Genomic DNA, 20,949 nt, shown 5'->3' with positions numbered 1-20,949 from the left:
CTGCTTTCTGGGTCCTTTCTATAAAGAGCTTGAGAGTGGAGGGTTTGGGGTGAGGGGAGCAGGGACAGGGAAGCAGAGGGGAGTCGCGAAAGTATACAAACTATAAAACTTTATTGGAGTGTCCATCCGGAGTAGTTTTTCCCACTTAGGATGTGGTTGGGGAAGGTGGTTGAAGCTGCCTGACCAAGAAAGAGTGGGTGTGTCCGCTTCCACAGTGGAAAGACTACCGGGTGCCGTACACACCTGTACCTGTGGTGGAGTGCGGCTGCGGACTGGAGAGAAGGTCCAGAGGCTGTCGTTGGCCCTGCAATGGCTCTGCCCTGGGACCCACGTGGACAGGCACCCTCTTCTCTAGGCCTGAGCTGCTCTGGATGTACACAAGCAGGAAGCCTAAACTCCAAGACTGAAGCCCTAATCCAGTCCCTCAGGAGGTGACTACAGAGAGGAGACCCTGGTAGCTTCCTCTGTAATATGCAGTTGCTGTTGTGGGTCTTAGCCAACATAACAGGGTCCTTCTGTCTCCCTGTCTCCTCTCTCCCTCCCTAACTCCCTCTCTTCCCTCTCTGGCTCTCGTGGAATCCAGGCTGACCTCAAACTCACCATGGAGCTGAGGATGACTTTGAACTCAATCCTCCTGCCTCTACTTCCCCAGGGCCGAGATGACAGGCATGTGCCATCATGCCCAGTTCCTTCGGTGCTGGGGATGGAACGCAGAACCTCGAGAGCAGCGGGTGGGCAGCAGGTGGGCAGTCTGCAGACTGATCTATGCCCCCAGCCTGAGGAAGGCTGATTTGACTCTGAGTCAGAGAAGACCGGAGGAAACTGCTTATTTTAAAGTCAAGGAGAGAGGAGGCCTCAGGAGAAGTCAGCCTTGGGCTGGGGGTGTAGACCACTGGCAGATCACGTGACTGACATGCCTAGGCCCTGGCTCCACCACCACACCACAAATAACTGAAAGAAAAGGAAAGAGAGACACTAACACTGCCAACACCTCCTTGGGCTTCCGGCTTCAGAAGGTAGGAAAACAGGTTTTCTTTTTGATAAGCCATCAGGGCATCAGAACTTGGTTTGAAAACTGGCCTTGGGCCACCAGACTCTGGGGACACCAAGGACTCCCTTGTAGCACAACCATGGGTCTCCTCACATGCAGTGGCCTCTGTGCTCTCCAGGGCCTGACTCAAGCTGGCTCTGGCCAGCCAGTCCTACTGGTCATCACTTCCACCAGATGTCAGGCTTGCCGCGGGGGTGAGGGACGAGTCTAGGTGCCCGGGTGCTGGGCCCTCGCGGCCAGTTTCCGCAGCTCATCCCAGAAGAACATGCTGAGGATGGTGTGGGGGCCCAAGCGCAGATAGGCAGGGCCTACGCCCTTGTAGAGTGCCAGGGGTCCCTCCTGTTGGCAGGTCTTCACCAGGCAATCGGCGAGGCCCCCATACAGCTGGCCCTGGGGATAAACGTGGGGAGAGTTGAGGGTCCCAGATGACACAGCCAAGGTTGTCTAGTGGTGTCAGAAGCAGCATGTGTTCCTGTCTAGAGAATTATATAGACTGTGATGCTGATCAAAAGAACCATTGCCTGTAGGCGGAGAGCCTCCTTCAAGGGTATGACTTGGATATCAGTGTACACCTTTGTCCTCACACTTCCTGTTGGCGTTAGGACAGGAAGGCCTCGACTCCAATCCCGTCCTTTCTACTGATCGTCTGGGGGACCTCAGCCAGGTCACTGGATCTGAGTTGATTTCCTCATCGGGAAACAGAATAAAACCCAGTCAAAGGGCTTGGGACTTGCCTGTTAATGTGTTGTGAATTATGGTGCGTGTCCCCCTGGTGGCTCTCTCTGTGTGTGTGTGTGTCCCATGTCCCCACATCTCCCGTTCCCCTTGTCCCCTGCTCACCCTGCCGGCTCTGTCCACTGGCTGATTGTAGAGCCGGGTGCTGACAACATCGAAGGGAGCCATGACTGCGACCACGGCTATACTGCTGATCATGCCTCCAGCCAGGGTCGCCAGCCAGCTGTCCTCCAGAAACCACTGTGGGGATGGCGCAAGCTGTTGACCCTGTCCACTGCCTTTACTCACCCCTGCTGTGCTCTCCTCCCTGCCCCTAGCCCACAAGGGCTGGAAGGACTGGGGCGTGCGAGCAAATCAGACCTCTCCAGCCATTTCCAACCCTCAGTGCCAACCCTGCATTCCTCCATGATGTTAGGGTTCACTGATGACCCCCACAAACTCCTGTTGGACACAAAGGCTAGACCACAATTATAATGGCAAAGCCAACAACTTTTTTTTTTTTTTTTGGTTCTTTTTTTTTTTTTCGGGGCTGGTGACCGAACCCAGGGCCTTGCGCTTGCTAGGCAAGTGCTCTACCACTGAGCTAAATCCCCAACCCCACAAAGCCAACAACTTTATTTTCTCTCTCGTCCTCAAGCACGCACATTCTCTCTGTCGAGAGGCAGGTTTTGCTATGCAGCGGGCTGTTCCCCAATTTGCAATCCTCCTGCCTCCACCGGCTAAGTTCGGAGATCATAGGTGAGGATCGCTGTCCCTAGCTGAAACCCCCTCTCTCCTTCTCCCCTTCTCCCTCCTCTCCTTCCATTTCTCATTCCTTCTCTTCTCCCTCCTCTCTACCTCTCCCTCCTTTTGTCCTTTCCCATCCCCCCCCGGCCCCCCCCCCCGTCTTTCTTTTTCTCTTTTTCCCGTAGGTAGCCTGGGCCTGCTTTAGACTCTATGTAACCGAGGACCACTTAAGCTTCCTGACCCCCTGCCTCAGCATACTAAGTGTTAGGAATGTAAGTATGTCTCGCCATGTTCCGCAAGACCAGGTTTTGTTTGGGGCCCCATCTGTCACCAACCCTGTGTGAAGGAGGCAGGGAACTTCCCACTCCCTCTGACTGTGTCGGGATTCCCAGCCCCTTACCTGTCGATCCTGTACCCATGCCTTGGCAGAGGTAAAGGTGGCCAGCTGGGCAGCTGAACCCACTGTGACTCGGGGCACAGCCGCACCCACACCCCGCCATAGTCCCAGCATGCCCTGTTGGCGCCAGATGGTCTCCAGGGCACTCAGGACACCCTGTGGGAAGATGATGGTATGATTCGCTAGACAGCCTCAGCGCCTGCACAGCCAGGAGCCCCAGGTTCTGGGGAAGGTGTCTTACCTGATGTTGGTGCTGATGTCCCACGGCCACAGCAGCCCCTGTCTGGGCCTGCAGCTGTGTCTTGACCTGCGAATACAGAGCAGAAGGGAGCTCTGGGATACAGCCTTGGAGCCAAACATGTTTGAGCCCCTCTCCTGCATGGTATTCCTGACCCCACATCGGAAGCTCAGAGAGACAGTCTTGGTTGGCCAGAGTTCCCTTTTATTATTTTAAAACTTGGGGGCTGGAGAGATGGCTCAGCGGTTAAGAGCACTGCCTGCTCTTCCTGAGGTCCTGAGTTCAATTCTTGGCAATCACATGGTGGCTCACAACCATCTGTAATGGGATCTGATGCCCCCTTCTGGTGTGCATGAAGACAGTGACAGGGTACTCACATACATAAAATAAATAAAATGAGTCTTCCTTTTTTTTTTTTTTCCCGGAGCTGGGGATCGAACCCAGGGCCTTGTGCTTGCTAGGCAAGCGCTCTACCACTGAGCTAAATCCCCAACCCTAATAAAATGGGTCTTAAAATTTGAGACATTGGGGTTCGGTCCCCAGCTCGAAAAAAAAAAAAAAAAAAAAAAAAAAATTTGAGACATTGCCTCCTGTACCCCAGGCTGGCCCCAAATGAGTCTTGTCACGGTGACCTTAATTCTGATTTTTCCTGCCTCCACCTCTCAGATGCTGGGATTATGGGTAGGCAGGCAGTGCCACGCCTGGCTTATGCTGTGCTTGGGAACAAACCTGGGGCTTAGTACACAGTAGGCAAGCACAATACCAATGGAGCCACATCCTGAGGCCTGGGCATGCATCTCAGTGACTCAGGTTTCTTAAGAAGATCTTTGGGGACTCTGCAGCCACTCTCAAGGACAGAGTAATTGTTTGCTGCCTAGACCAGGACACCACAGACTTATACTTTGTATCAGCTTTTATTCTTCCCGTATGCCGGGCTCCTTAGGTGTGACCACAGGCAAGCGAGGACTCGAATCTGCCTTCTTTATCACCTGCCCTCTCTCCTGGCTAACACCAGTGGGCACGGCCCCTGAAGAAGCAAGGGTCAGAGCGAGGGCAGATTCCAGGTCTGAGCCAGATATTCCCAGCGGACAGTCCCCTCCCAAACCGTCCTGCCCAACCCAAAGCCACAAAGTCCACTGGTCACATTGGTCATGGAGTTGTAAAGGAAGGAGAAGACACTTACCAGGTAAGCAGGACTCCCCACAAAGGCTCCCAATGCCCCGGCCACAGCACCTGCGACCACAGTGCCGCCCGGTTGCTGGGTGAGGCCAGCCTGGCATGCCAGGCTGTAGCAGTAGAAACGGACACCATTCATGAGGCCCTGGTAGAGAAGGCCAGCGGCCAGCCCCTTCTGCAGGCCCCACAGCCCATCTGCCCGGGCAACAGCCGTAACAGAAGACACAAAGCCCCGGTAGGGCCGTGGGTAGGTGCCTGGGGCCTGCAGTTCCCCCTGCAGTTGTAGACGGGTCTTTACCACTTCCAGGGGATTGGTGAATACACAGGCCAGGCAACAGGCTGAGGCACCCAGCACCAGGTCCACAGCCGGGGACACCATCTCCCTCGAATCTGTGGCAGGGGCCATCTGTGCCTGGGTCAGCGTCATGGCACAGGCTGTAGAAGGTTGTGTCTAGGCAGTCTGCACCCTTGCGTGGCCCCAGGGCTGGGGACCAAAGGGGGCCAGCTCCATGCCTGGAGGACAGAGCTCCTGTCACTGACTGGAGGCCCCTGGCTGTCTTGGAACTCCACCTGCTGCTCATCAGCAGGGCTATGGGAATCTGGACACACCTCCCCTGGCTCAGACCAATCCTGGCTGCTGCTGGCCAGGGCGGGCCTGGGCCCTGGGATCTGGAGGAAAGGTCACTTGTAACTGGAAGGACAGTGGGTAGGAAGAGAGAGCCAAGCTAGAGTACAGGAGGGTACACCTCCTTGTCCTCTAGACTTCCTGTCCAAGCCCGGGTCCTGGGCTTGTGGTGACTTGGCCCTAAGCATGGCCGACCAGCAACTGTCCCATTTCTACATCTGCCAGATTATAGCTCTTTTCTTTCTTCCTTCCTTTTCCTCTCTTTCTTTCATCCTCTTTCTTTCTTTCTTTCTCTCTTCTCTCTCTCTCTTTCTCTCTTTCTTTCATTTATTTTATGTATATGGATACACTGTAGCTGTCTTCAGACACACCAGAAGAGGGCATCAGAGAGTTGTGAGCCACCATGCAATGGTTGCTGGGATTTGAACTCAGAACCTCTGGAAGAGCAGCCAGTGCTCTTAACCGCTGAGCCATCTCTCCAGCCATTCTTTCTTTCTTTTTTAAAAGTTTATTCACCTAACATCTTTTTTGTTTGGTTTTTGAAACAAGGTCGTTCTGTGTAACCCAGGCTGGCCCGACGCTAGCAATGAAGACCAGGCTGGCCTGGAACACACAGAGCTCCACCTGCCTCTGCCTCCCAAGTGCTCACAGTAAAGGTGTGCGCTGCCACGCCCAGCTCTACAGTCCCATGTCAACAAGAGTGATGTAAGGGACCCCGGAGCCCTGCAGAACCATTGGTGACATTGTTCAGTTTTGTGTGTGATGGTGTCTCTTTCTCAGGGGCTCACTGTGCTGCCCAGGTCACCTCCAAAACCACAGCAGGCTCCATCTGCCTCTGTCCCCCAGTACTGACAGCACAAACGCGCAGATCCATGCCTACTGCGTCTCTTACTTTTTATGTATATGAGTGCTTTGCCTGTGTGTGAGGTGTGTGTGTGCACACGGACGCGTGCACCTGTGCCTGGTGCCCATGGAAGCCAGAGAGGGTGCTGCACACTCTGGAACTGGAGTTACACGTGAGTGTGAACTATCATGTGGGTGGGTGCTGGGGATTGAACCCAGGCCCTCTGGAAGAGCAGCTAGTTCGGTGCCCCAAACGTGAACAATTTCTCCAATCCTGTTACATTTTTTCCTTTTTTTTTTTTTAAAGATTTATTCATTTATTATATAAGTACACTGTAGCTGTCTTCAGACACACCAGAAGAGGGCATCGGATCTCTTTACAGATGGTTGTGAGCCACCATGTGGTTGCTGGGATTTGAACTCAGGACCTCTGGAAGAGCAGTCAGTGCTCTTAACCACTGAGCCATCTCTCCAGCCCCTATTTTTTTCTTTTTTCTTTTTAAATTTTTTTTTTTTTTAAAGACAGGGTTTCTCTGTGTAGCTCTGACTGTCCTGGAACTATGGAGACCAGACTGGCCTGGAACTCATGGAGATTGCCTGCCTCTGCCTCCCAAATGCCGGGTTAAAGGTGTGCAGTACCGGGGGATGGAGATTTAGCTCAGTGGTAGAGCGCTTGCCAAGGAAGCGAAAGGCCCTGGGTTCAATCCCCAGCTCCGAAAAAAAAAAAAAAAAAAAGAACCAAAAAAAAAACAAAACAAAAGGTGTGCAGTACCCAGAAAACACCACTGATGTCAACGACTTTTTTAAAGGCCGGGTCTCACTATATGGCTTAGGTTATCCTGTATGTGTGCATGTGTGTGTGAGGGGGGAACACGCATGACACAGAGGGCAACTTTGGGGGCCATTATGGGATAAAAGAATCCTGCTCCACCCCCAGTCGATGTGAAAACCAGGTGCCTGATGGTGTACACAGCAGACAGGCTGGACAGCTGGATGAGCCACATCTGTGCAGGCTGCACACAGTATGCAAACCCGTGCACATATTTAAAAACCGTACAAGGGCTTATTTCTAGAATTTTCCATTTCCTGGTTTCACCGCTCACGACGGCAGGGAACCAGACTGTGGAGGTGGTACTTGCTGCCCATGACAGGAGGGTCACTCCAGAACGGCCTCTGGGTGACTGACGAGTGGAAAGCCTGCTTCAGGGCTGGAGAGATGGCTCAGCGGTGAAGAGCACTGACTGTTCTTCCAGAGGTTCTGAGTTCAAATCCCAGCAACCACGTGGTGGCTCACAGCCATCTGTAATGTGATCCGATGCCCTCTTCTGCTGTGTCTGAAGACAGCTATGGTGCACTTATATATAATAAGTAAATTTTAAAAAAAAGTCTGCTTCATCCAATGAAAGGTGGTCCACACCCCTCCTGTGTCCCCAGCTTCTAATGCCCCAACCGTTTTCACTCAAAACTTCAGAGTCCTGTGTGGGATGGAATGGAGTGACCGGGCCCTCATGAGGAGAGGAGTAATCCTGGTGTTTCTCTCCGTTTTCCTTAAGAACCAAGCCACCAGTCTCCCTCTTGTGGTGGCCATGCAGGAAACCGGAAGGCACAGGGACTTCGAGGGACTTTCTCCTCCAGGCAGCAGTGCCATGGAGCAGCCTAGGCCAACCTGGAGCTGAGTCTTCTTCTGTACGCGCATGCGTGCCTGCGTGTGTGACCCAGACTGAGAGCCCCACCTACCTCTCACTGAAAGAGGGTCAGGGACAAGTCTCAGCAATATAACATCAATTTTATTTTAAAAAACAAAACCCAATCCACCTGACCTGTCTGTCCCTCAAGGGACCTAATAGAGACCTCAGGAAGGGCTAGCTCTGGCCAAGCAGGGGTAGGTTGTCAGGTGTCAAAGAAGACACTGTGCTCATGGACTCTGCTCCTCTCTCAGCCCTTGTCTTTTGCTCCTGACAAGAGGAACAACTGATCTGTGGTCCTACGAGCTCTGCTGTACTTGAGGAAGAGGAAAGGCAGGGCTATGGACATGCAGGGCCCCTTTTAGCCATGGAGAGCTGCCGGCTGGGCCCAGGCTGTGCGAGACAGGCTGCTGTGCATGGGGTGGATTCGTGAGAGGGGGCATGCACAGATACCTAGTGCTCACGTTTCCCTGTGCAGTGGGGACAGTGTTCAAAAACGAACAAGGGTGGCTGGGCACTCAGGACCCCCAGGGGGCCCTGACCATCCGCCCAGGCCCCTGACCCAAGAGAGGAAGATGGCACGCCCATCCTCCTGGTCTCTTTGCTCCCCCTTCAACGGATACTATCCTTCTCTCCGCCACCCTGAGCAGATGGTGAGGACTAAAGTGGTGGCCGGGGACACCAAGTGTCTACGGAGCCCACAGGGCTCAGACCGTCTGCCCCAGTGACCTCTAGTCACTACCATCGGGCAGGATGCCTGTGGTGCCAGGCGCTGACTCTGAATTCCTCTCTCACGCCAGCCACACTAAGTGGTTCTGCCACCCCAAGGCAGGAGTGGGTTGTTGACCCCTGGCTCTGAAACGCCATGGCGGCACACCACAGTGCGGAGGCTGGTCAGCACGCCTCCTTCCCGCCTGCCCTCAGGGTTGCCCAGCCTCAGCACCAGGGGTCGCGGGAGGCCCTGCCGCGGCAGAGGCTGTCGCTCCGCTGCCAGGCGCTGTGGATGAGGCTCAGGGCATCTTCAAATTTCTGCTTGATGGAAGCTTCATGGATTGCCTTGTGAGGAAGGTCTACCTGCGTATGGACAAGCAGAAAGCACAAGGGCTGCAGGCTGCTTTCCCCACATAGCCCTTTGGGACATCTTCCGTGTTGTGAGTTTCCCCTCTGCTCGGCACACAGACCCCAAGGCCCAGCTCTCAGGTCTACTTGGGAGTTTCTACTTGGGATTCACTGGGTGAGGGGATCTGTCCATGACTGTTTTCAGTTTCTAGCTCAGTTTCGAGCTGCTCCAGAATGACAGGGTGCAGGGAGCACCGTGCATAAAGCAGTACCTCTCCCTGGGTGTGGTGGCTCATGCCTTTGATCCCAGGAGCCAGACTAGATTTTTCCCTGTGAGTTCCAGGCTAGCCAGAGCTGCATAGTAAGACCTTGTCTTAAAACCAAACCAAACAGAAGTCGCTACTTCTCCAGGGCTGCTCCTGCAGCTCTGGGAGGGGGAAGGGCCTGTCTTACATCTCACCAGGTCCGCCAAGAGTCCCACAGTGACCGGGACTCAGGTCAGGAATGGCAGCTCCTGGTGGTATTTTTAGTTTTCACAGACCTGTTGACAGTGGAGCTTGCTTTTTTAGCTCTAAGTTTCTGTCTGTCTAGAGTTGGTGACAAATTGCTGTCCCCAGAACCCTTGGTACCTGGTAGATGGCTTTCCACCCAGAGCTCAGGGCGGTCAGGAACCGGTCCAACTCGGAAGTGCAGCTCATATAGATGACCCAGGGCTTCGGCAGCTGGGGGCTATCCTGGGAGAACTCCTAGGGGCAGCAGATTCTAGGTGAATATGCGTGGATTTCCTCCGGCAGAGCCTGTGCGCCCCGTCCCTGCCCACTCACCAGGACACAGTACTCCTTGCCTAACTCGGTGGAGATAGCAGTGATGTCCGCCAGCCTGGCTGTGCCCAGGGAGCGGAAGAAGCTGGTTTGGCAATCTTCGTGGCATGTGAAGAGGCGGTCCTCCGTGATCACCAGACAGCAAGGGATACAGGGGCTGGGAGCTATGCCCTGGGGTATGACCTGGACATTGGGAGAAGGTGAGAGAGGCAGGTTGCTTCTCCAGGGTGGCCTGCACCAGGAATCCCCTGTAGAGTCTACGTCAGTAGTGGAATGGGGGTGCCATGGGGGGGGGTGGGGGGGGGTCGGGGGCGGTGGTGGGGGTGGGGGCGGCCCGGGTGGTGGTGGCGGTGGGGTGGGGCGGACCAGGCTGGGCAGATGGTGGTGGGCGCAGATGGGCTTACTCCTTTGGATACGGCCTGGCAAAGATGTTGCATCCAGTCTGCCATCTCGGCCTCACTGTCGGCGCTTAGCTCCAGGCAAGGCCGGTCAGCCAGAATGACCTGGAAGGCGTGGGGCCGATCCGTGGTGTTGGATCTCCGGCAGCCACCGCACTGCTCCCCACTGGGCCAGAGGAAGAGCGTGAAATGGGAGGGCGGAGGCAGGAGTGGGAGACCCTAAGGTGGGCAGGGGTGTGCAGGTGTGCAGTCACTCGGCCTTGGGCTCTAGGGACATTTGCATATGCTTGGCTAGCCCACAGGTGTGTGTGTGTGTGTGTGTGTGTGTGTGTGTGTGTGTGTGTGTGTGTGTGTGTGTGTGTGTGTAAAACAGCCTCCCCCCCCCTTTTATTTCTTTTAAGACAGGGTGTGACGTAGCCCTATAGTAGAGGACGACCTGGAACTTCTGATCCTCCTGCTTCTATCCCACACTGGATTGGAAGTGAGCCACTCTATCTGACAACCAGTATTTCAGAATTACCAAGAGCCCTTGGGGTTCCCAAAAATGGCGAGGAAAGAGTACAAAGCCACTCACTGCACCTGCTCAGAACCACTGCCCGCCCGCCCGCCCACTTCCTCCATGCCCGTCCCTCATTGGCTGGAACTCCTGGGAAGGGTTCCCTTTCCCTAGGCTAAAGGGCACTTCCTTGTTCATCAGGCCTCCCCAGCGCCTCACAGTTTGCAAAGCACAAGGCACTAGTCAGGGTTACAGGATAAGGTGAGGAGGTGAACCGAACGGCAAGCTTCAGACTCAGCCATAGCTGACCTCCACGCAGGGCACCCAGCCATGACACCTGCACAGTTCCCTTTTCCTGGGACACTTACCCCATGTTCACGGAGAGCAGGGGGATGACGTCAGTGCGATCAGGATACTGGTAGAGGATCCCATTGCTACGGGGTCACAGTTACAGTGAAGTGAGGCCTGGCTAAGGAGATCCCAGGAATTCCCTGTATACTGGCTGGGGACCAGGGACCCGCTTTCTATGGAGGGGTGAGGAAGGCATCTGAGCGTGGCTGTATAGAGAAGCTCTATATCCCTGGGTGACCCCACAGCGCGGTGGAAAAGGGGGCACCCGCCCTTGGGCCTTTCTCGCTAGGGACTTGACACCTGCCTGGGCCCACAGCTCCTGGGGCTCCCACCTGAGCACCACGAAGCAGGCCTTCCAGTGCTCTTTGCCCAGGTAGGAGGTGCTGGCCTTGTAGTGGAGCATGCCTTCTTTGGTGATCGTGCCCTCGGCGGGTGAGCATTGGCAAGGAACAGGGCCCAGGGCTTCTTCCATGGGGTCCTCCCAGTGCACAAGTCCGTAGAAGTGCACGGTCACAGTGGATGCCTGGGGGTGGAGGCAACAGACCAAGTAGGTGAGACCTTGGCAGAGCGGAGGTCAAGCCTCAGCTTACCCATAACCCAGTTCCACTTCCCACGAGGTGACTGGGAAACGCCTCGGGCGTAACTAAGTTAGTCTTAAAACCAGGGCAGGCCAGTGGAGCGTCACTGGGTCTCCTCACCAGCTACTAACCTCACATTTGGATTCCTGGGCGACAAATTTTGCCAGCGCCAGCCTCTCCATGGTGGCATCAGTCAAGACGCTGGGGTAGGGTGGTTCCCGGCAACCTTTGATCATGGCTGACTTCAGAGACGCCAAGAACAGCCTGTTCGGGGAGCACAGTTTGCTGTCAGAGGACAGGTCCTGGGGACAGGTCCTTGGCTTTGTCCTGAGAATGCCTGGCCATTAGAGTTCACAGGAAGTAGGGGCTGAGGGTGCTGGGTAGCAGTAGGCAATGACGGGGTCAGAGCCATGCATGACAGAAAAGGCCTGACCTTCCCTAATGTCCAAGTGGCCTTGGATTCTGACAGTAGGCTACCCGGACAGCTGGACAGTAGGATCCAACCACTCCAATATAGGAATAGAAATGACCTTCTCACTTGGGATCCCCATGTCCGTAGTCCAGGACACACCCGGGACAGCAGCCCAGCTCTTGTGCCTCCCCTCCCGTTGGACCTCACACCAGCCCCCGTCCTCTCCGTGGGTCCTGAGGGGCTGAGGTCACCTGAGCTGACGTGAGTCAGTCGGTCAGTGACTGTCCACTTCCCTGCCTCTCTGAGCAGACCGCAGGCTCTTGGGGGAACAGATTGGTGTCTCCTTCTACCCCCAGCCAGGGCCATGCCCATGGCAGATGCTGATTCTCCTGTCCTGTTGGGGGGCGGGGGCTGACACTCACTCAGCCAGGGCCACGTCGGCCGTGTCCAGCAAAAACTGCTTCCTGCGGTTGGTGCACACCAGCTTGACAGTCTGTTGGTCCAGGCCAACCTGCCAGAAAACACACAGGACTTGGCCACCGCCTGGCAGGAGGAGCGTGTGTACTAAGGGTTGGCTGGGACTGGGAAGGGAGAAACCGCATGTTTGGGGTCACTACTAAAGCCTCTGACCAAGACTAGGGTCTGGATGAGTTAGGGAAGATGGTCAGAGATCTAGTGCGGGAAGAGGTGTCTTCACCCTTAACTCCTGTCTCCAGCACAAGTACAGAAGCCTCTGTAGACGTTGGCACCTGTCGCCTGCGTGCCACAGCTCTAGGCAGGGGTAGCCTGAGAAGCCCTGTACTTAGGTGGGCACACCAACTGCAGAGCCTGCACTCACCGACACATAGTCAAGTTCATTGTAAGAAACAGCCTCTTCCACCAGGTATGGCTTTTCTGTGGCCCCTGAGAGAGGAGACCGGAATGCCTATTATCCTCGCTGGCCTCTTGCCCCTCCCCACCCCACCCCCCAGCCCCATTTTCAGAGACCCAGCCCTCCTTGCCCTGCAAAAGGAAGTGATGGTGTAGCAGAATGACAGACAGGGTGCTCAGCCCAGCTAGCAATACCTCCCTCCGGACGCTTCGTTATTAATTCAAGCCTACGGTGGGGGTTGGGAAGGAGCCCGGCCCCACCCACCCTGGCATCGGGTGGCAGGCACCTTTCCGAAGCAGGTAGACATAGCAGTCTGTGAGTAGCACGTAGAGCAGCTGTAGGTTACCCTCCATGTGCCCTGTGCTCATCCGGATCATCTAGGGGCCGAGGCAAACCGTGGTCAGCTTGAGTTCCCGCCCCGTGGGACCCGCATGCGCACTGAACAGTGTGGGCGACTCAACCCGCCTTTCCGTGCCGCTTGATGGTTCCCCGGTTTGGTTCGGGGACTTACTTTGAACAACTGTTCTTCATTTTCTCGAAAGACGTGGATCATGAGTAGGAGCAAGTGGTTGTTGTCTACTCTGTGTCAGGAACAAGGGTAGGGAGGAGCAGGGGTCAGGCAGGAGGTCACCTTCCTTTCCACCTCCCACAGCAGGCTAGACCTGCCGTCCCTGATGGACTGGCAGATCCTGCACACAGCCCTCACCTGAACTCTGAGGGGTGCGTCATCTCTGAGGGGCTACCCTGGCCCTCGTCTACCCCGGAGTCCTCAGCACTGCTCAGACAAGGACTGGGCTGGTCTCCCTTGAGCTTGCAAAGAGTTTCCTGGGTTCCAGGTTCAGGCTGGGACACAGGTTCAGGCCCAGGCTCCTGGCTGACCAGTGGCAACTGGCTGTCTGGGTCCTGAGGCTCTGGCTCCTGAATCTCCTCCCCTTGCTGGTCCTCTAGGGGCTGAGATGTCTGTCCCTCTCCTCTTCCTCCCTCTTCTTCTTGGAGAGCAGGCGCAGGGCTACCAGGAACATGCAGCGGTTGGCTAGACCCTGGAGGGTCATGGTGGCCGCCACCTGGTGCAACAGTACTTGGACTCTCGACTGTAAACCGGTAGAAGTCCATGGGGGCTGGAAGCCCCTCACTAAAGTCGCAAAATGGTGGTTTCTCCGGGGCCTCCCCGGGAGAGCCGGTCCGAAAGGACTGATCCGGGGGCTCGACACGGGAGCACCAGGTGCTAGGGTCCAGCTGGCCATGGAGCTGGTCGATGACCTTGCTCAGGGGCTGTCCTAGGCACTCCATGGAGGTGTCCTTCATCTCGGGGATCAGCAAACCCATCTGGCTGAGCTCTGAGTGCTCACAGCTCCCAGCGGTACTGCCGGGCCCTTCCCCTTGCTCCTGTGGGGAGGCAAGTATGGTGTCCGAACAGTTCCGCGCCAGGTCTGGGGTGCCCATAAGTCTGTCACCGTCCCCCTGCCGACCGCACTTCTGCTGGCTACAGTTGGGGTGCAGTGGGCTTGCTTCCTCATCCAGCTTGGTCTTTTTCTTCTTGCCAATCTTCTTCTTCTTGGTGACCCTGCAAGAGCAGGGACAGGGAGGGAGGTAACACTTGAGTACCCACTGAGGGAAATGGGCTGGGTCAAAGAGGCAATCCTGGGGGTGTGTGGTCCCCGGGCAGTGCAAGGCGGGAGGCCTAAGGTGTCCTGCTGGCGGCAGAGAGCGGGGAGGGACAATCATGAAGGACTCCCAAGCAGGCCTACAAATTCTAGGTGACAGAACAGAGAGAGCAGCCAGGCCTGCTGGTGTGAACTCGATAGTGCTGGGACTATCAGGAGGACTGTGAATATAAGGTCTGCCTAGGCTCCTGAGCCAGACCCCATTGCAAAAACAAAAAGAGAGATGGCTGGGAAGGGCCTGGCTGAGCCACCTCAGGTTTCAGTCACTACAGTTGCTATGTACTTTAACCAGCATGAGAGAGTGTGTGTGAGTAAGTGTGGATGTGTGAAAGAACGTGTGTGTGTGTGTGTGTGTGTGTGTGTGTGTGTGTGTGTGTATGTGTGTGTGTGTACCAGACCCAGACCCTAGAGAGTAGTAATGCTCCTGCCTCAGACAAGTAGGTATGACAGGATAAGGGTTGTCTTCAATTGGTTTGGAAAGTTCTCAGAGCAGGCCCAGGGGAGGTCAGAGAGCTGAGACTGCTCTGACCAAGAGTCCCATCCCCCATATTCCTGTCCATGTAGACCAGAACCATGAAGCAGGCTCAACTAGAACCAAACCAAAGAGATCTCAGAATGTCAACTGACTCTCCAGCACTGGGAGGCTGAGGCAGGAGGATAGCGAGTTCAAGGGCAGCCCGGGCTTCACACATGCATAGTAAGACCCTTTCTTACAAAACAGAGAACAAAGGGTGGGGATTTAGCTCAGTGGTAGACCGCTTTCCTTACAAAGCGCAAGGCCCTGATCCCCAGCTCCGGAAAAAAAAAGAAAAAAAAAAAAAAAAAAAAAAAAAAAACAGAGAACAAAACAAGTCCTCCCGGGAAGAAGTCTGACCTGAGGTGGGTTTGGCCCTGGATGGCTAGACACAATGCCCTGAAGTCAGCTATGGCTGCTGCTTCAACCAGCCCTCTCCAGGGCTTGCACCTTGTTCCAGGCTGGATGCTGTGTCCCTCTCAATTCATGCATGGGGACCCTAACCCCATGGGTGATGCTATCAGGAGGGGGCTGTTGGGAGGAGGGGCTGAGGTCATGAGAGTGAAGCCCTCTGACTGGGACCACGGCCCTTACAAAAGCATCCCAAGGGAGGTCTCCCCACCCTGACATGGGAACACACAGAAGATGGATGTGTGAGAACTTGGAAAGGTCCTTACAGGAACTGTGGGTATGACACCCTCGCCTCAGCCACCAGAATAAAGGTTTGATATGGCCCGGTGACATGGTGTATGCCTTTAAGCCCAGCACTTGGGAGACAGAGGCTGGAGGATCTCTATGAGTAGAAGCCAGCCTGGTCTACAGGGGGAGTTCCAGATCAGCCAGGACTACTGTTTTGGGGGTTAGGGGGGTAGGGAAGTCCATCGTTCTGTTTCTGCCACCTGACTCTGTACTTGGTTATAGCACCCTGTATGGGACAGACTTCTGATCCCTGTGGCCCATGCTGTATATACAAATGCTAAATACTGGTTGCAGTCCCAGAGCACATTCTCACGTACACGAAATGATGTTGTATAAGCTTTGCTCGCCAATGTTCTCTGAGTGGTTAAATAAAAGTAGGTACAGCCAATTACTGGGGAGAGTAAAGATAGGCTGGGTGTAGGTTATAGGGCTGGGGGTCTCAGGTAGAGACCACCAGACGAGAGAGAAGGAGAGAAGGAAAAAAGAAGAGGGAGGGGGTTGGGGATTTGGCTCAGTGGTAGAGCGCTTGCCTAGCAAGTGCAAGGCCCTGGGTTCGGTCCCCAGCCCCAAAAAAAAAGAAAAAAAAAAAAAAAAAAAAAGAAGAGGGAGGAACAGGAGGTCTCCACTAGGCAGGAGAGACTACGAGCTCGAGGCCAATGAAACTGCATCCTGAGGCCAGGCTGATGGGGCAGAAAGAGCCCCGGAAACACTAGAACAGCAGTCACTTTGGAAGCTGGGAACCACTAGCCAGTCTAGCAAGCCAATAGAGAAAAATCGATTAGGGATAACTGCCCAGTAGTTGTGCTAAGCTGATTAAGAACTAATAAGAGTTTATAAATATCACATACAGTCTCAGAGACGCCCCCTGCCCTTGGGGAAGCCTCTGTCTGCCCTGGACTACACAGTAAGCCCAGAGGTGGACACTGGGCACACCTCTGGGCACACCTCTGGGCACAGGTACTTGCCCACCTTCTCCCAGGCCCGCTCCCTGCTAACCTGATAACTTCCAGCTCTGTACAAGCGTCTGGCTGGTCTGGGGCCTGGGCCTCTTCCTTCTCCTGAGAGGTAGTGTGCACGGGGGTGGTCTCAGATGACGCGCTCTCCGCCTGCTCCTCGTTGAAGGGGTTGTGGCGCTGGGTGGGGCTCTTGGTGGATGCCTTGCTACTGGTCAGGTCTGAAGCAGTGGAGCGGGGACCACTGATGGTATCTGTGAGGTCTCCATCTGCAAGGACAAGGAGACAGGACACAGACAGCCCTGTCAGCCACCAGCTGGACCCCAGAGAAGGCCTTATCTCAGGGGAGGTGGGCAAGTTCCTCCCGGGGAACCCTGACCACGGTGGCCCTAGTTCAAGAGCAGAGGCCCCAACCCTTAGGACATGGAATCGATTCGTTTGGAGCCGACTCCTGGGGACACCCTCTTGTCTGTCACTGGAACCCTTAGTACTCACACTCAGCCAAGTTCAGTTAAGGGTCCATTGCCAAACAGCTTCTAGGCCTGCGCCCGGGGCAGGGTGATTTCGATGCTTCCCAGGGTGGCGGGGCCCCCTCCTAGGATCACCTCAGAACCCTCTCTCTCACAAGGATTAGGGATCCCCAGCAGCCCCTCAACACCACTCCCTGGGGGAAATGATTCCCAAAGTCCTCTGCAAGCCCCGCTCCGCCACAGACAGTAGGGGACAAAGGCCACAGGAGGAGCAGAAGAGACAGAGAACAGGAAAGCGTGGACCTGAGGAGCACAGAGGAGGGACGCTGGGGAGGAGACACAGGACCGGAAGTGACAGATGAGGTGACAGATGAGAACACAGTAAGGGGTATGAGGGGCTGCCCCCAGGACACTGCAGGCTCTTCAGACATTTTGGTTCTCCCCCAGACCCAACAGCACTCTCGGGCGACAGAGCGAGGTATCCCTCTCTGGGCGAGCTGGAGGATGCTGCCTTCCAGTGAGGAACTGTTCTAACTGGCCCCCTCCAAACCCTTCTAGCCTACCTCACTGGAACGGGTAGGCAGGGAGCACCATCGTGGGTGGCGAGTACAGGGGCCATTTCCCTGGTGGCAGATGGGAACCGCCCAGGCGGAGAGCTGAGACCAGCCAGAGGGACAGCCTGGGTGAGGGCTAACGGCCACTCACGCTCTAGTTGTGGGCACAGCGTAAATACCATCACCTGTGCAGGAGCGGGAGGAACACACGTCCCCAAGCCACTGGAAGGGGGGGCCTGTTGGCTGACACTGTACTTCATTCTCTTTTTTTTTTGCTTCTTTTTTTCAGAGCTGGGGACCGAACCCAGGGCCTTGCGCTTGCTAGGCAAGCGCTCTACCACTGAGCTAAATCCCCAACCCCTTACTTCATTCCTCTTGAGTGGCTGCCTTTCTTCTCCTTTTTAAGGTGTGGGATGTCACTTCTCACTATGTAGCCCTGACTGATCTGGGAAGCCAGGCCTTCAGACAGCACAGGGACAGAGTTCATCTCCCCCTCCCTCCCCTGAACACTTGCAGCTGCTCGTGGAGGGGTCATGAGAGGCCAGAAAACAGACCCCAGAACACAGTAGGTGTTAAGGCTGGACCCTTAACACCATAGAACACCCTGTCCAGTCCTGCTCGGGACCCCAAGTTTGGAACTACACCCCCAAGTTCTGCTGAAGGAGACAGTGGGGCCTCGGCTGGGTGAGCGCCTCAGGGGGCCAGGGAACTCTCCGGAAGTTGGGAAGTCACTGTTGCAGTGAGTCTAACTGGCTCTGCCCAGCCTGAGCAAGCTGGAATACTAGTTTCTGGGCAAGATCTAGGGAGGATCTAGGAGCTGCAAAGGAAGGTCAGAAGGTCGGGGCTTGCCTGTCAGGTGACTGCAAAAAGTGTCAGAGGGTTAGTGGTTAGAATCAGAGGGAAAAGCCAACGCTGACATTGGGCTTCAGAAGAGGCTAAGAGGAGAAAAGATGTTAAGGTGGAATTCCGGGTCTCATGCCACCTGGGCTCAAGCACGCACCCCTCAAAGCTCGGCTGAGCGACACGATTTACCTCAGTGTTGGACCCCATGTCTCTCAAAGTTAAGCTGGTTCACACCCTACAGCAATCACATGGGAAATAGCTCTCTCCCACTGCTCAGAGGGACCCCCACCTTAGGCAAGAAGGGGTCCACAGGGCAGGGGCTCTTTAGGAAGGGGATCTGGAACAGCCTCAGATTTAAGGAGCAAACATTCACCGTATCAAACACAGACCATGCTCTGAGTAAGTGGTACAACCTCGGAGTGTGAATTTGTCCGAGTCCAGCCATGGGTCGGAGGTAGAAAAATGTCCCCGCAATGCTGATGTTCAGAGGGCAGTGAAGGAAGCTAATCTGCTGTAAAATTCCAAGGAGAACCTCCACACTGACTTATTCATGGGGCAGGGCAGGCTGGAGAGACGGCTCAGTGGTTAAGAGCGCTGACTGCTCTTCTAGAGGTCCTGAGTTCAAATCCCAGCAACCACATGGTGGCTCACAACCATCTATAATGGGATCTGATGCCCTCTTCTGGTGTGTCTGAAGACAGTTACGTGTACTTATATCTAATAAATAAATAAATCTTTAAAAAAAAAAAAGTGGGTCAGGGCATGCTATGAACATATGAAGAGGTCAGATGATGCCGTGGGTGTATGCAGGGGTCAGAGGATGCCATGGGTGTGTGCAGGGGTCAGAGGCTGACTTGGAGAAATCAGTCCTCTCCTCCCACCATGTAGCTCCCACGGACAGAATTCGTGTGGTCATGTTTGATGCCGAGGGCCTCTGTTTGTCAAGCCATCTTGCTGGTTCTTCCTGTAGGAGTTTTAGCTATGCCCGGGCAGTTTCCTCAGTCCATTAGGGATAGCCTGAAAGGACCAAGCCTCCTCTTCTTCCCGAATGCTCACAGGGTAGACAAGAGCTCACAACCCCTGTATCTCAAAGCATCACTTTTCCAGTTTCCACTCCGCAGAGCCAGGCCACTGACCTACACTGTTTCATAATGACTGGGACTGGAACCGGGCGGGTGGCCTGGGGTGTGTACCACCGTCACTAGTGACTCCTGAGGCCCCCATGGGAAGGCAGAAAGGCTCCCTGAGAGAAGAGCTCCCGGGCTAAGGGCCAAGTTCCCTACTGCAGCAGAATTCCACCTACTCCAACACCAGCGGTGGTGTCGCTATGACCACGGACATTGTTATAAGTAATAAGGAGCGGATTCTGAAACATGCGGCAAGCTTGGCGCGGGAACGTTGCAAACAGGAAAAGAGGGTCACAGAGGACTCTGTCCCACCTTCCCAGTCTGTGCTGGGTACAGACGGCACTGCTGGAAACACATCTCCAAAATCATAATCTATAAAAACGAGGGATAAAACTCAGGGTTAGAAACAGGCAGTGGAGGGGCGTCGGACGTCGGGGCAGAGGGTGGGAGACATGGGAGGAGAGAGACGGAGGACTCAGTGCACGTTCTCTAACATGCAACCGTGACCTTGGCTGCCCTCAGGGCCACTCCTTCCCAACTCAGAGCCCGTTCTAGCAGAAAAGAAACTGAGTTTCCACTCCTTGCCTTCCTTCCCTCTGTGGCTCTTGGCGTAACGAGGTCCTGTCCTTCTGCCTTGAGTTAGAGTATAACTTGCTGAGCTTAGGGGGGGCACGGGGGGGCACCTCCATTCATGGATGGCCTGGTTGCTTCTTCAAGGTCTGTCCCTCTGTCCTCCTCTAGGATGTCTATGAGGCCCAGACAAAGTCTGAATGGCCTCTGCACTTGTACCATAGACTAACGAGCAGTGCGAGTATTTTTATTACTAATTTTTGGAAACATGATTTCAGTATAGACTGGTCTTGAACTTGCTACATATAGAGAAAGTCCTAGAACTTCTGATCCTCCTGATTCTACCTCCCAAGTGCTGGGATGACAGGTACCCCCCTGTGTGTGTGTGTAAATCAGAGGACGAGTTTCAAAATTCAGTTCTCTCCCGACATGGTGGGTCCCCAGGATCAAAGTCAGGTGGTCAGATTTGCCTGTTGTGCTTTTTAGCCACTGGGCCATCTCACTGGCCCCAGGCTTGGTTTATGCAGTCCTGGGGATTGAACCCAGAGCTTCACACACAGTAGGCCAGCATTCTACCCACTGAGCTACACTGCTAGCTCCTGCAATGCAGACCTTACTAAGGGCAAATCTAAAAGTCAGGCATATGACCCATGGCACAAGCAGAACAAAGAATGAGGAAGGTCAGTTCTCCGGGGAACAAGTCCGAGGAACTGAGTATCTGACCCCCCCAACCCCCAGAGGTGAGGCTGAGTGAACGAGAGCGTCCTTGATCTCACTGATTAGGGCAAAGGCTAGTTTTGTGAGGGCCAAGGCCTAAGGTCTGAGGAAAGTCTTGGGTTTCTAACAACTGATCTGAGATGAAGGAACCCGTCTATGGCTCCTCAGGCTCACGACAGGTGCAGCCATCTCTGACCCATGGAGGGGTGCCCAAGACACTGTGCTGGTACTGGCCCCTCAGGCCACCTGTCTGTCTCTCCTGAGTTTGCTCAGCCTCTCTGTAGAACCTGCTGCAGGACAACCCTCCCCAGACAGCTAGTGCTCAGCCCGACTCGGGCAAGAGTTTCCAGGGAACATTGCTGTGAATCTCTCCTTG

General features: G+C 54.9%; 2 protein-coding genes across 3 annotated transcripts in view; both read right to left on the bottom strand.

Moving 5' to 3' along the window:
* Positions 1-91: 91 nt before the first annotated feature.
* Positions 92-5,181, bottom strand: Slc25a34 (solute carrier family 25 member 34). Its single transcript, XM_032895126.1, has 5 exons — positions 4,331-5,181; positions 3,151-3,216; positions 2,913-3,065; positions 1,892-2,026; positions 92-1,441 (listed from the first exon to the last, which is right to left on the bottom strand). The coding sequence occupies exons 1-5, from the start codon at positions 4,748-4,750 to the stop codon at positions 1,259-1,261; spliced, it is 957 nt and encodes a 318-aa protein (XP_032751017.1). The 5' UTR covers positions 4,751-5,181; the 3' UTR covers positions 92-1,258.
* A 2,377-nt stretch (positions 5,182-7,558) lies between these two features.
* Plekhm2 (pleckstrin homology and RUN domain containing M2) overlaps positions 7,559-20,949 on the bottom strand; it is a 36,801-nt gene continuing 23,410 nt past the window's right edge. The window contains exons 7-20 of one of the 2 annotated variants that reach the window (XM_032895122.1): positions 19,599-19,658; positions 16,336-16,561; positions 13,169-14,026; positions 12,974-13,043; positions 12,749-12,839; positions 12,430-12,494; positions 12,014-12,102; positions 11,311-11,443; positions 10,934-11,124; positions 10,619-10,684; positions 9,761-9,920; positions 9,360-9,539; positions 9,165-9,281; positions 7,559-8,550 (exon numbers count right to left, since the gene is read on the bottom strand). In XM_032895122.1, coding sequence (XP_032751013.1) covers positions 8,413-8,550; positions 9,165-9,281; positions 9,360-9,539; positions 9,761-9,920; positions 10,619-10,684; positions 10,934-11,124; positions 11,311-11,443; positions 12,014-12,102; positions 12,430-12,494; positions 12,749-12,839; positions 12,974-13,043; positions 13,169-14,026; positions 16,336-16,561; positions 19,599-19,658 — 2,444 coding nt within the window. In that variant the 3' untranslated portion in view covers positions 7,559-8,412. The remainder of the gene's footprint in view (positions 8,551-9,164; positions 9,282-9,359; positions 9,540-9,760; positions 9,921-10,618; positions 10,685-10,933; positions 11,125-11,310; positions 11,444-12,013; positions 12,103-12,429; positions 12,495-12,748; positions 12,840-12,973; positions 13,044-13,168; positions 14,027-16,335; positions 16,562-19,598; positions 19,659-20,949) is intronic. The other variant, XM_032895123.1, reaches the window with a different exon arrangement.

Source organism: Rattus rattus, chromosome 1 (genome assembly GCF_011064425.1).
Source record: "Rattus rattus isolate New Zealand chromosome 1, Rrattus_CSIRO_v1, whole genome shotgun sequence".
NCBI lineage: Eukaryota > Metazoa > Chordata > Mammalia > Rodentia > Muridae > Rattus > Rattus rattus.
This window is presented reverse-complemented; position numbering and strand designations above follow the sequence as displayed.